This window comes from Heterocephalus glaber, unplaced genomic scaffold (genome assembly GCF_053883595.1).
Source record: "Heterocephalus glaber isolate CG9 unplaced genomic scaffold, H.glaber_assembly_v1.0 deba00001550, whole genome shotgun sequence".
Classification (NCBI taxonomy): domain Eukaryota; kingdom Metazoa; phylum Chordata; class Mammalia; order Rodentia; family Bathyergidae; genus Heterocephalus; species Heterocephalus glaber.
The window spans coordinates 10,012,157-10,027,110 of NW_028258343.1; the positions used below are offsets into that span (position 1 = coordinate 10,012,157).

General features: G+C 38.6%; 1 protein-coding gene across 16 annotated transcripts in view; it reads left to right on the top strand.

The window, feature by feature from the left end:
* The window catches only part of Utrn (utrophin), a 527,655-nt gene that overhangs the window by 405,322 nt on the left and 107,379 nt on the right, over positions 1-14,954 (top strand). For all 16 annotated transcript variants that reach the window (XM_087190253.1, XM_087190252.1, XM_087190262.1 and 13 more), the window contains one exon: positions 4,566-4,695. In XM_087190253.1, the coding sequence (XP_087046379.1) occupies positions 4,566-4,695 (130 nt within the window). The remainder of the gene's footprint in view (positions 1-4,565; positions 4,696-14,954) is intronic.

The following is a 14,954-nucleotide window of genomic DNA, read 5'->3' on the forward strand; positions in this document are numbered from 1 at the left end:
TCTTTCAGTAGATATGCCCGTTTTGGACATTCTTCAGTGATGGAATCACATACTGACTTCTTTGTGAGCATGTTCTTATGATTCATCTGTGTGGTAGCATGTATCAGTATTCCATTCACTTTCATTGCTGAATAAGACTCCATCTTGCACTTATGCCACATACCTGTCTATATATATACCAGTTGATGGACATTTGGATTGTGTCCTCCTTTTGGCTATTATCTGTAATGCTACTATGTTCATGTACATGTTTTTATGTGGGCACTTGTTTTCAGTCATCTTCTCTATATACCTAGGGATGGACTTGCTAGATCATAGAAGATTTCTGAATTTAACATTTTGAGGAACCACTAAATTACTTTCCAGATGGATTCACCATTTAATATTCCCACCATGCATGAGGTCCCCGTTTCTCCGCATGCTCCCCACTACTTATTATTGTCTGGAAATAGAATTGTTTGCAATGGAAATATAAAGTAATTAAAATAGAAAAATTCCAACTAGATTATGTTATACTCATTAAAGACAGCCCATATTTAAGTCATGTGATATTAGAATATAAAACTGAATGCCACTTTGTAGCTTTATATACAAAACAACTCACTGGAGTCTAATTACCTTATCATTAATGTTCACCAGGTGGTTGGGAAATGCAGGCTTTCTTTTATGTCTAATTGAGAGGCAGAGGGCAGCGAAATGATTACGTGTGTAATGCTGTTGAAAGATAAATGCGTTTTTGACATGCAATTAAATATAATTGGAATAGGACAAATTGAACAACAAAATTAAATTTGCAAAACTGAGTATGCACAGATATTAGATGGGTGCTGTCTTCTAGGATACTGGGTGGTGAGCTGACACTAGGCCCAGAGCCCCAGCCTTCCTGTTGACTTACTGTGGTTTGCACCTGCCCAGCTCGTCTCTCGTGCTCCCCTAGGTGGCATGTCCAGAGTTCAGGAGACACTCCCCAGCAAGCGGCTGTTCAGAGAGAATTGTTTCGTGAGGTGCTGGAGTTTAATGTGGTTAGGAAGGAAAACAGTCCTGTGAGGCTTTCTCAGAGTCAGACTGGGTTTTATGAATCTAGGAGACCTAGCAATGATATTATAAAAACAAAACTGTAATTCCAAAGGTCACTCCCAACCTAAAGGGCCAGCTCTTCCATGGCTTCCCCATTGCCCATTAGGGGCCAAGGGTCAGATTGCAGAGGCCAAACCATGGTCTTTCTGACCTGAACTCTGCCTGTGTCTCGAGCCTCTGCTGCTGGCACCTACAGGTGCTAAATCCCTAAGTGTGCACATTGGGATTTCCCCTCCTTTCCTGCGAGTGTTGTCTTGTTTCCTCTGGTGGGAGAACCCTCCTGTCTCTGTAAGACTCAGTTTAGGCTGTGCCTCTACCAGGAAGCACTTCAGAGTCCCCCATAGGCTTTGCTGGTCCAGATATAGCATGGAACTGGATGCTTTGTTTACTGCAATGAAAAGACCAGAAAAAGTCCCTGGAGCTTGGATCTGAGAAAAACAGAGAATAAACAATCAACACAACTGGATATCTACCTTGCTGAGTGCAGGTGATAAGTCTGGGAAATACAAACATAGTTAAGCAGAACAATGTGAATGGGGAATGTAAGAAGGATGGGGAAATGCTACATTGAACGGAGTGAGAGGGTGGGGCTCATCCAGAGGCCTTAATGGGGTGCAGGGAGTCTGGGTTGGAAATATCTGGGGAGAGAAGGGAATTGCTGCCTGGCAAGAGCATCTGTATTAAACTGATAGAATTCCAGCGTAAGCGGAATTGACAGTTTAGTTTTCCAAGTATCCTTTCTGTAGACAAATGTACATTTCCATTAGGATTTTTGAAATTCTAAAAATAATCCCAGGACAAATCCCCCCCACATCCCCGTCCAATGAATACTTTGTGGACTATTAGTAACCTGGAACTTTCAGTCAGGAGTACAGTTGTACCACTGAGCTTCTGTGGACCACAGTAGCTGCTGGACTCGCCCTGTGAAATACATGCTCCCTGAGTATTTCCTACTTCTAGAGGACCAACCTGGTGTCTGCTCTTCCTTCTGCAGTTCACATTCCTTTATGTTTCATCTAGTCTCAATTTTCAGTTTCCTTCCACATCATTACCTGTGAGTGTTTTCTGGTTTGTCTTTTGTGCTAAGTCTCTAAGTGCTGTTTGTGGGTCTGTCATCCCGTTCCCTACCTACCCCGCCCCCGGTTGGCTAAGCCCCAGTGAAGAGGTGTTGTTGTAGTGCTACTGCCTTCTCTTTAGCAGCTTGCATCTGAGTTGGCGAATTCCTGGTACTTCCCTTCCCAGAGACGAACTCCAGCCCACCCTGCATGTCGTTTTAGGGGTCTTTATTGCTCCACATGAACTGGTTTACCCTTGTCCATTAAAATAAGAAAATAACTTTGCTGTAATATCCTCTGTTTTCACAACTACTTTTTTAAAGCAACCTGATTTTTTCAATATCATAATTTTATATTTCCACATGGTTTTAGAAATGAATAGTAGGAGTGTTTTGATTCCTCTAGAGCCTCTTCCGCTAACAATACCATGATCTTAGTTAAACTAAGTTAATTGGCTCCAGACCTCTAAATGTGTGTGTATATTTCTGGGTTTAAAATGTCATTCTTCCAGTTATCTTATGTCTCTTCAGTTTCCATATATCAGGAATTTTATTTTTAGTTTTTATTTTTGCATTGCTGGAGGATCAAATCCAAGGCATCATGTATGCTAGGCAAGTGCCTTACCACTAAGACCTGAACCCAGCCCTAAATATCAGGGTCTTTAAATTTCAGAAGATAATGTGTTTTGTTTCTTGGAGTGTCACACCCTAGAACTTCACAAGCTGTAGTTCTGCTTTTGGTACCGGGGAATCCCTGGCCCTCAAGCTGTAGCTCTTAAATAGGAGAGAGCAGAGTCTTGGTTCCTTTTCTCTCCCATGGTAGTCATTTAATGCTCATTGATATGATTAATTGATGTAGAGATTTTGTCGACTTGTGCTTGCTTCTAAGTCATCCTTTGGTTTTACAGATGCTAGAAAGGACAGAATCACCGTGTCCACAGACTTCAGAGAAAGTTTTATTTCATTCTGTATATATCCTGTACTTATCACTGGATTGTGAATGATTTTGTTTTTTATTCTCTTGAATTTTTTTCATCAAGGCAGTAATTGTACATAGTTAAAAAGTCAAATACGGTAATATTTACAATGCTTGTCACATAAAATAGCATTCTATTGGTCTTCTCTCACTACTCCTTGCTAGCATTTCTCATGCCACTCTACCTGTCTCTTTCAACTTCACACTAGTGATTGTTTGGAGGTTAGCTCCATATCGTTATGTAAGATGATTATTCTGATATTTCTGTATTCTTTTATTGATTCTGGAAGATGAGGATTTAGCTTTCCAATAGCCTGTCATCCTAACATAGTTAAGTCAAATGCTATTAAAAAGTTAATCATGGGCTGGGGCTGTAGCTCAGTGGCCCTGCACCTGCCTTGCAAGCATAAGGTCCTGAGTTCAATCCCCGGTACAGGAAAAAAGAAAAGAAAAGAACAGTTAGGTTCAGAGAAAAAGATTACACTGAATCTAAAATAATAGAGTGCAGTATTTTAGAAAATTACAAATTGGTTTGTCTAGTGAATTTCCAAGGAAATATATTAAAAACAAAACATTAGAACCCGAGGTGTGAATATGTATGATTTTAAGAGAATAACTATCAAAATTTTGATTTAGCTATCATGTTAAAATAGGGCATGAAAAATCTTCATTTACTCAGATCTTGCAGTAGTTCCTGAATATGTTGTGTTATTTTCAAGTTCTAGCCAATCAGTGTCTTAATCACCAAATGTTTTATAGGAGCAGAGGTGAAAGTTTAGCCCTACTTAAGTGAATAAATATACTGAGACAAGCTGTTCTGAGAACCATAGATTTGCATTAAAAAACTCACAAGGGAAAAATAGTAATTGCCTCAGCAGGAGAGATGGAACATATTTTAAGATAATTGGAGACTGCCTTTTATGTGTTCTCTTTGGTTTAGTTTTGATTTCATGTACTTTAATTTGTTTCTCAATTTTTTTCTTAATGTATTCTAAAGAGTGTAAAACACTTCTGAGGATCTCATTTCTACTTGTGAAATTGCCTTCTTCAGTACCATTGGATGTAATTTTTTTGTCAGTCTTACAAGAAGAAAGTACCTCAGAATGTTTCAGCATTCTGACAGTAGTGGGAACTCTAAATGTACATTTTGTTTAAGTTCAAATGTACTGTAGCAATTTCCTTAGGTGGTGCATATTTTAAAATTTCCTTCCTTTCTTTTTTTCTTTTTCTTTCTTTCTTTCTTTCATGTTTGATTTCTACAGGAACCATTTTTTCTTTTATTCATATTTTTCATCATTTTTATCTGAATAACCTACATTTTCACTTACAATTTAGCTTAAGTGATGGTTATTAATCATTCCTTTGACAGGTATGGTCAGAGGTGGTCTAACTGAAGATGTTCCTTTATTTACTGATCACATGAGGCTAAATATTCAACTTTTGCTTCTTTTTGCAAAGGCACTGAGACGTGAGTTAAAGGAGAAAGAATATTCAGTCTTGAATGCTGTAGACCAAGCTCGAGTTTTCCTGGCTGATCAGCCAATTGAGGCCCCTGAAGAACCACGAAGAAACCTGCAATCAAAAACAGGTGAGACTGGTTTCTCTGCTACATCATAAAAAACACATGTTAGGAGAACAAAAACCCAAGTAGGAAATCTCCTTACACCATTCATAATCTAATTCTTAAGACTTTTCTTCTAAATATTTCATCAAGTATGTCATTATTCAGTAACTATCTAGATTCTTAAAATAAGGAAATAAAATTGTGGGATACTTCAATGTCATTATTTAAAAAGGAAATTAACTACAGAAAAAAGAATTTATGTAAAAAGCATACTGAAACTACAATAACTTTTTTAAGAAATAAAAATGTATATTTCCCTGTTATATAAAAATGTGTATATAGTTGTAAATTAAGACAAGTTAGTAAACAGTTACAAGTAAAATAAATTATTAATATGCAAGAGTAAATATTTCAATATTTTAATATTTATAGAGTAAGATTTTTTTAAACTTCTTTTTTCAAAGACAGTCGAACACTCTTTACAAGTAGATAAGAGCATTTCACTTAAAAATAACCTATTATACTTAGGTATTTTTGCTTAAAATCGACACAGGAGCCACTGTACTAGCAAGTGTCAATCCGTCATATAGTAAATTCAGGAGAAAAGTTGTAATAAATTTTGGAGCCCATATATATCTGTGTTATGATTCTTTTCACTGCAGACAATAAAAGCATTGTGAAGTATTTGAAGAAATAAGCATGTGATTCAAAATCCTTTTCCATCCTTCATGTCACACAGCAGAAGCCCCCCGGAGGAGTGCCCTGTCCTGTGGTCAGCTGCCCAGATCACATGGGGCTGCCTCTTGCAAGGACAGCAGAGCTGGAAAGCTCTGCATGCCTGGGCTGGCACCACCCAGATGTTAGCAGGGCAGCCTTTGTGCTGTGCAGCTTCCTCGTGGAAGGGATTTTCAGCCCAATGCATTTCCCATCAAGTCCCTGGTGTGCTGGAACCTTTGAACCTAGTTTTCTATGTGTGTACATGTGTAGCATGCGTGTACACACACATGCAGGCACACAGAACACTTGGGTCTTCTTTAACATCACTTTTTATTTCCTGCCAATGGTATCACTGTGCTTCCAGGGATCCTGCTGGGAGTTTAAGTCATTGTCAAGTCTCCCATTTTCATCAAACCTCATGGCCTACAATTCACTCAGAATTGTTATTTATGTCTTTGAAGAATTATTCTTTCTCAGTGCAGTTGGCCCTGCATTTCTTTGGGTTCGGTATGTATCGATTCCAGTGACTATGAACTGAGATGATTTGGAAAAACAAAACTTCATCTGTGCTGAACATGTACAAACTTTTTTTCTTGTCATTATTCCTGATGCAATACAGTGCAACAACTATTTGCATAGGATTTACATTGAATTATGTATTATAAGTAATCTAGAGATGATTTAAAGTATATATGAGGGTATAGGCAGGTTATATGCAAATAGAAAGCCATTTATACAAGGGACTTGAGCATCTACCATTTTGGGGGTCTGTGGGGTGTCGTAGAACCAATACCCTGCTCTCTGTTATATGTGTATTATTTAGGCCTGTATTATGCATAAACACGCGTTCAACATACATACATATATGTACCACACTGTACTGTTATTTCCAGACTCTCAGCCTTTTGTCTAGAGTTTTGGAATAATTTTAGCCAGAATGAGTTGCTGGTTTTTGTAACACTTGTCATGTTGCAGGTTTCTGTTTCCTGTATGTCCCCAGGGCTTTTTCCAAATGTCATGTCTTTAGTTAGGTCTTCTCCAGCATCTTTGAATAACAATGTTTGTTATTCAAAGTATCCCAGATTTCACCTATTTATCATACCATTATTTCTCACCTTCGCATCCCAGTCTGAGGAATGCAAGCTCAGTGTAGAACAAGATTTGTTTTTTCCCTGCTGTAGTTTGTAATATCTAGAATACTGTCTGACACACAGTAGGGCTTACTTATTGAATGGATGGATGTGTCATCTGAGCATTAGCAGGAATGGATAAAGTAGTGTAAGACACATTTGTGATAGGTTCAATTTATTTGGAAATCAAAACTAGCAGAAAGGGGTGAGAAAGCAAACAGAAACCTGCAGGTGCTTGACTGTGCATCCCAAGAGAGGAGGACTTTGAAGGTCAGAGTAGAGAGGGTGAATGCTGAGCAAGTCACAGGAGCATGGGCGGGCCCTGTCCCCAGCATGGCCATCCTTCCTGGAAGGGTTCTCAGCAGAGAGCTCAGCAAGGGGTGTGGTCAGCTCTGTGTAAGAGATGAACAGCCCAGCCTGGTTGTCGAAGGCCTTTACCTGGATAGAAACTGGGGACAGGAGCGTGTGTGCATGTGTGGTATAGGTCAGATGGCAGAGAACAAAGTCAGACCGAACATTTCTACTTCATACCACAAGGAAGAAGATACTAGTAGAGTTCTGTTTGTTTTTTCTTTTTAACTTGGGTGAAAAATTACCTTACTCAATTTAAAGTCTTTTTCCATCTGTTTTTCTTGTCTCCTTGCTTCCCCAGGACTGCAGAGAAAGTCAGTAGTACAAAAGGTTGTTAGCTCACCGAAGCTTCCTTTTGCTGTAGATTCTTCTTAGTGGTCAGTCATTGAAAAGTTGAAAAGATAATCATCGGGCTGGGGATTTAGCTCAGTGGTTTTGCCACAAGGTCCTGAATTCAATGCCCAGTTCTAAAAAAAAAAATAATCATCATCATCTTTTGAGGTCTTAATTTGCTATGACATTCAGGATGTTTCTAATCATCCGTTTTTAATACCACATCTAGGAGACAAGAAAAAAAGTTATTCTTTTGTTTTGTTTTATACTTAGCAATTTTCATACTCTCTCCTTTTTTGATATTATTTTCTGTAATGCTGGCTGATTTTTACCTCCTGTTAAAAGTAAATGGAAGAAAATTACCCATAATAGCTTTCACACTTTTTTTGTTTACCATGACTTATGTACAGCTGCTTTCAAAAATAGAGAACATTTGAACATTAGTTATCCTGTGTGACACTAAAGTACTCAGTGTTGGAGGCTTTAGTGTGGGAAGAAATCTTACTATGGTTTTGTTCAGTTTTATTTAATGAGCACTTTTTGAATATGTTATGTGCACCATGCCCTGGGGTACCAAGAAGCATCCATCTCCCTGCTTTTAATTCCAGAGAACACTTTTCTCCATAATTTTTCTCTTTTAATGCTTGTTCTCTTCCTAGCCCCCCCCCATTTTTTCTGTTATCATTTTTTACAGTTTTATTTTTTAATATTTAAAAACCAATACTAATATTACCACCCTCTATTAGGCCCTTTTCATCTTTTGCCAGACACCTTTCATTACTTTCCTAATTGGTCTCTCTGAATGAATGTAGACACTGGAAAGAAATAGCTGAAGCATGGCATGGGCTTTAAGGCCTCCAGCAGCCCCTGGCCATGGGATCAGGCTCCCTTCCCTGGCATGAGTGCTGTCTGCCAGTGATGTAGCTTCAGCTTCTCTGCGCGGCCTCATGGCATGCCTCTCTGCTCTCCATATTTGATATCTCCACCAAACTTTTCCTGCTGTTCTTCCGGAATTCTCTGCCTTGCCTTTATCCTATTGCTCATCCTAGCTTTTCTGCCTGTAGGTTCTTCTTACCTTGTCTCCAGCTCTCCCTTCCCAACTCAGCTCAGGCTTTGTGTCTCTCTGGGTGTGTTCCCTTTCTGAGCCCTTTCCCATGATTCCCTGGAACGCATTGTCATGTCTATCCCTGGGTTTCCAGTATCTGTTCCAGAAGCTCAGCCCTTCCCAGTTCCTTAGTGACCATTTCTATTTATTGAGAATCTGAGAGTGAAAAATGATCGGAGCAGCCAAGATAGACCTGATCTGGAGAATACAGTGCAGATTTGCCCCTGCTCACAGGCAGACACTCAGGGTTCACCAAGCTGTATGAAGTCACTCTTCAGACAGGGCCATAACTTGCTAGAGCCAATGTCCAGTGAACTAGGGGTAATTAGCAAAATGGGAAATGCAAAGGTGGGCAGGGAGAAATGACCCTGACAGTCTGACAGGAATGAGAGCAAAGGCTATTATAGAGTGGATATGTGAGCAAATCAGAGAAGTCTTTGGGGCTTTTTACAATAAAAGAAAAACTGAAACTCAGAATTATGGTTTGCTTATTTTTCAAAGATAGATCATAAATCATTTAAGAGAAGGTATAGATATTTATATGGTGTAGGGAACAGGGAAAGGGGACGTTACTAGAACCTCTGCAGTAAGTCCTAGTCTCCTGCGAGCCACGGCAGCACAAGGCGAATTGCAGGAAAGGTAGAAAAATGAGACTGAGAAGAAGCTAAGCTTTGGGTCTGATCAGTGCTGCTCTGGGTGGCAAAGACGAAAGCCCTTAGCTTACCACACTTTTTATTCAGTACATCAGGAAAAACAAATGTAACAAATGACTTGCAGAGAGTTCAGTACATCCGCCTAAATAAGATGGTAACAGTCCAAGAACAATGAGGAACTAAGTAGATGTTTGTTCCTCCCAGGATGTTTCTTGTCCTGGAGAATCACAGCATCACTGGATCATTGAGGTCTCAGTTGTGACCGGAGGCCAAAATGGAATTATGTCATGGAATTCCATAGCTGGGCTGTAGGCAAGAGAACTAAGCTAACCAAATGATTTTTCCCTAAAATTATGTAGCATTGCTCCTGACAATATGGTATTTTAATGAATTTCCTTCCAAAATTATAACCATAAGAAAACAGTACTAAATGAGTGACATGTATCTGTCTGGAAAAATTGAGCTATCAGAATAAATCATTCTGTTGTTAAAAGATTATTAAGTAAATATGATTTTTAACTGAACTAAAATTACTTGAATAATTATAGAAACTTTACAAAGTTTACAACTTTGTCAATAGTCCCTTTATCTTGTTTAACAATATGGAAATAATTTCATTTGATCGATATTATGTCAATAAGTAATTTCCCCTTGTAATGCAGTTGAGTTGTTTTTATTTGATTATTAGTGCTCGGTCTGCTTAAGAAAAAGTAGAACAGTGGAACAACAAAATTGTTCTTTCTACTTTTTAAACCACTTTCAGATTTATTCTCTGAACTATCTCTATGAGTTAAACAAATCATAAGTTATGATTTAAAATAAATACTAACACATAGGACAAGAAAATATTGCAGGGCTGCCCATGGTCATCCAGGTGAGGAAGGGTAGATGCAGGAACAGAGGACGAAGCCGAAGCCCTGGCCTTTTGACTGACTTTGGCTCATTGCTTTAATTTCTTTTTCTGCTCGCCATGAGCTATCGGGCCAAAACCTCCTCGCTCTTTCTTGACTCTCGGGGTCTAGAGTCGCTGAATTTTGCACACATAACCCGTGTTTTCTCCCTTCATGCTGCTGATCTCTCTTGCTGTTACCGGTCCCAGATCTGAATTCCTATGAAAACCACCCAGCTTCTAACGAAGCTGTGCCAGCCGCTGTGGGACTCAGAGCCACAGGCAGCCTCAGGCACTCATCCAGGCCCTGACCTCTGGAGGCGGACAGGAGTCACAGCCTTCTCCTGGCTCTTGCCCGCAGGTCCATTCAGGTTGAAGGTCACATCTGCTCAGGGTACTTAGTCTTCTGTCTCAGTCCCTTGTTTCTTCCACACACAGACCCAGGAGCAGGCCGGGAGCAGGGCCTGCCCCTCACCCCAGTGCACATGTTTTATGATTTGAGCTTATGGAATCAGTCACTAAGTAAAACAACTATTGATTTTATGGAATAATCTACCTTCAAGTGTTTTAAAATTTATTCATTTTATATATATATATATATATATATATGTATTTATATATGAGGTGATCAAAAATGCAGCGGATGTTTAAATTTAAAAATTTATTACAGTAAAAGACACATTGCCATTAAGTCTCCCTCAAAATCCTCTTCCTTGCTTTGAACACATTTGTCCCATCATGCTTGCCACGTTCTGAAGCAATCCTGGAAGTCTTTTGCCTTGAGTGTTTTTAATTGTGCTGTCCTGGCCCCCTGGATGTTGTGAATCCATTCAAAATGTTTGTCTTTCATGGTCAGTTTGATTTTGAGGAAGAACCAAATGGTGACCGACCTGGTGAATAAGGTGGATGAGGACACATAGTAATGTGTTTATGACCCTTACTTTCCCTTGGACAGTGCTGGGCAGTAGTGTTCACCAAATTTTTTATTACACCTCTTAAAAAAACTCATGAAAGAGGACTTCAGAACTGCTTCAGAAAATGACAGGAATGATGTGGTGGGTGTGTTTGAAGCAAGAGAGAATATTTTGAAGGTGATTAATGGCAATGTGTCTTCAACTGTAATAAACTTTTTTTAAACTTAAAGCATTCACTGTACATTTAGATTGCACCTTGTATATAATAGACTCTAGACAATGAGAGTCAAGAAGGACCATAGGTCAGTGGCTGGCTAGACGGTATATGTATATATATATGGTGAGATATGTATATCTTACATAGTAACACATTAATAAATATATAAAACATATATATATATATATATATATATATATTGTTGTTGTTGTTGTTACACAGCTTGTGTTTAGATGTCCTCCTAAAGCCTCATGTGAATGAGGTGGGGCTATTTTGGAGGTGGCTGAATCTAGAATGCATGATTGATTCACAGGGGGTCTAGGCATGAGGGTACTAGGATTAAGGGTGTAAGTGCTACCCACCCTATGTAGTCTGAATAAGATAAAAGTGGCCGGGAGAACACTCTTAAGGTCCCTTGTTTCTGCTGTCTTCTGCTGCCCTGAACTGTTGCCCGCTGCCGTGTGCCACCCAGCCTTGGAGCCAGCCAATTATGGACTGAAACCTCTAGGAACTGTGAACCAAATAAACCTTTCCCCTTTTAACTTTGGGTGTTGGATATTTTTTCTCAGCAATGAGAGAAAAGTAACTGACACAGTATTAAACTGCATACATTACTGACAGTGTCGCCCAGTATGTGTATATATATATATGAAAAACTTATATGAGGAAAAATTCTTCTGCTTTTGATTTTTTTAAGAGTAATGAAAAACAATTGAGACAGGAAGTGTAGCTCCTTACTGGAAGGGTGCTATCCTTGCATGCACAAGGTTCTGGGTTCTATCCTCAGTACTAACAAAAAATAAAATTGTGTTATGTTGTTCATTAGTTTTCCTATGATACAACAAGCATTATTTTATTCAGGTTATTTGACCATCATTTCTGCTTTAGTCTGGTAAAATCTGTTTTGGTTCATTGAAATGATATTTCATTGGGCTGGGAATTTAGCTCAGTGGTTGCATTGCCTGCCTCACAAGCACAAGGTCCTGAGTTCAATCCTCAGTACCAGAAATGATATTTCTTTAATAATCATAGAAAAAAAACAGCCTTAATTAATTACAGTGTTTGTGCATATATAGTTGCATATATGTGTTTTGGATACATAACTTTAAATAGTATATTAACAGTAATAATCACTTTTTCAGATGAAAAATATAGGATTAATGCTTTTTTCTTTGATCTTTTGCTGGCTATGTTTATTAGTAATATTTAATATTTTAACTCAGGCTATACTGTTTGCTTTTAATTGTTAAATGTTTCATATTTTCAAGAGCCAAGTTTTAGGAGTATTTCTCTCTTATGTGAAGTTACATGTATCTTATGATATAACAAAGAAGCCATAGGTGACATTTTTCAGTTACTATGTCAGTCCATTTTATTACGCCAGCATTAGCAAATGTGTGCGAATAAAATTTCATGATCATTCTGAATGAAGATGTAAAATTATCATGTAGCTTAATAGAAGTTACGTTTCCACCAATTCTCAGTATGACTTAAGGTGACATTATTTCCTCACATCTAATAAAGTGAGGCCAGGTGACACATTACCTCACAGAAGTCATTGGGCTGGTAAAACTAACAGGTGTTTTTCCCAAGGCTTCCCACCTCCCGTAACAGCTCTATGGGTTAGAACCCAGTTCACGGCAGACAGCACAGCTCTGGGCCCTCTCACCGGGGAATGATTGGTCCCATAGTCCAGTCACCTTCAGCGCAGGGATGCAGCTGGCTGCAGGGCTGGAATGCCACCCAGAAGCCTTTCCTCCATGTCTCTCTTCTCTCTGCCTCTCTCTACAAGTTTGGTTTTCTCAGGTTTTGTCTGAGAACAAAATGTTTTTATCTCACAACCTCATGCCAGGAAGGGAAAGAGAGCCCTTCTTTAGGATTGATTCGCTTTGAGGAACAGGACCCAGGTCTTCTGGGATTGGAAGACCCCTTTGTCCATATCATGCCAAATGGAGGAAGAATTAACTCCCATAGAAGAAGGGATAAGTGAGAAATGTTAGTCATAAATAGCCACAATGAGCCAACATTGATTTATCAGCGGTGACAGCATTCCGGGTACTGTGCCGAGTACCTCACATCTTGTTTTGCATAATATTCCTACCAAGTGGGATACGTATGAGTACTGTTCCCATTTGACGGATGAGGAAATGGAGAGCTGAGAGAGGGTTAGAAGCTGCTGCCCCGCATGAGAGAGCTGAATAGGAATCAAGGTTATGTCGCTAAACTTGATGCTCTCAGCCCTAGAATGTCCTATCTTAACTACCTCAGCCATCATCCATCTTTATAGATGGTCAGTAGAGGTGAGATTTTATTTTCTACATTCTTTTACTGTAAAGAAATTCACATGTTACAGAAATATGTTCCCTACCTCTCCCATTGTTGCTGCTTTTCCCGTACTGAAATGCCACATTGCTTAGTAGAATCACAGGCCACCTCACTGATCTCCTACCACTGAGGGAGAAGGTGTTCAGTCAACAGTAGACTTTCTCTTTTTAATTCTCACCGAGAAACTTGAAGTACACATAATTGCTTTCGGGCCTGCAGGCCACAGCGATTATTTAATTAGCTTCTCAAGTCCAGATTGCATTAGTAATGTTGTGGTATTTGTAAAGGAGCTGAGAAATCACTTGGTTTCATGGATAGGTCCATATCATCTTTATGATACTGTTATTCAAAGATATAAGCTAAACATTAACAGGTTAATCTACTCTGAGGAGTCTCTTGTCCTTGTCACCCTTATAATTTACTAGATGAATATAATTTTAAATGTTAATCAGCAGTGGCACTTGATGATGCACTTGTAATCTGGTTCATGATGAATTGTCATCAGTCATCGTACAGAATAGAAAATGGGTTGGGTCTCCCTAAACACTGAGTGGAACAGTTCAGAAAAATGAAGTTAATCTTAATTACTTAATCAGGATATTTAGGAAGAACAGAGTTCCCATTATTTAATGAGAGACATGTTGTTTATGAGAGAGAGAGAGAGAGAGAGAGAGAGAGAGAGAGAGAGAGAGAGAGAGAGAGAACAAACAGAATAGAGAAGAAAGCACCCAAGATGGGAGAAATTAAGTGAAACAGAGAGAGCCAGCAATTGGGCCTTTTCCCTTAGATTCTTTTGGGCTAATCAAGCCAGTTTGCTTTTGTGAAAATCTCTAGCAATGTGTAAATCTCCCAGAATTAGTGATAAGATGAGAAAAGGAATTTAAGAAAAGGAACCTTTGTTGAGGACGTCCTATGCACCAGACATGTGCTGGTAGCCTTATAGATGTTAAACTGAGGTTGAAAGAGATGAGGAAAATACCCAGGATTATCTAACTCCTTTGTATTGGAACTGGCATATATATGATCTTATCTTCCCTGGCCCCAAACAGTCCAGCAGTGAAAATGTTACTTACAGTTTTTGTTCTTTGTCTTAATATTTTCTTTTTATTTTTTAGTGAAAGACAACACTGAGATTACAAATACATACAGAAATCAAATAGTACAAGTAAGCTAATTAGCATTACCATACTTAAAATGACTTTTAGGGTGTATCTTTTGTATTCACAATAAGAAATTTTATAAATACTTTATGTAGATATTGGAAGGAGGAAGAAAAATAAGTAGAAATATTTTATGAAGTCTCAATAAAAACTAAAGCTAAAAATTCTGTTCAGTTCAGTAATTACATGGAGGACTCACCAATCTCTACTCAGAGTACTACAACATTCAAAATGGAAAGAAAGGAAATGGGAATGAAATACAGCTTTAGAAACTAAGGGAAAAATTCACACTAATGGTTGTAAATGTCAGTACCGCAAATGAGAAAAAATACAATAATGGAAATCTTTTTTTTTTTTTTTTTTTGCTTAAATTCTTTTACTGGTACATTTTAGGTATACAGTACGTTTACATTTATCATTGGGTACTTATACCTGTACATGATGTATCTTGGTTCTTATTTTTTCCCCATTACCTGTGTGCCCTTCACC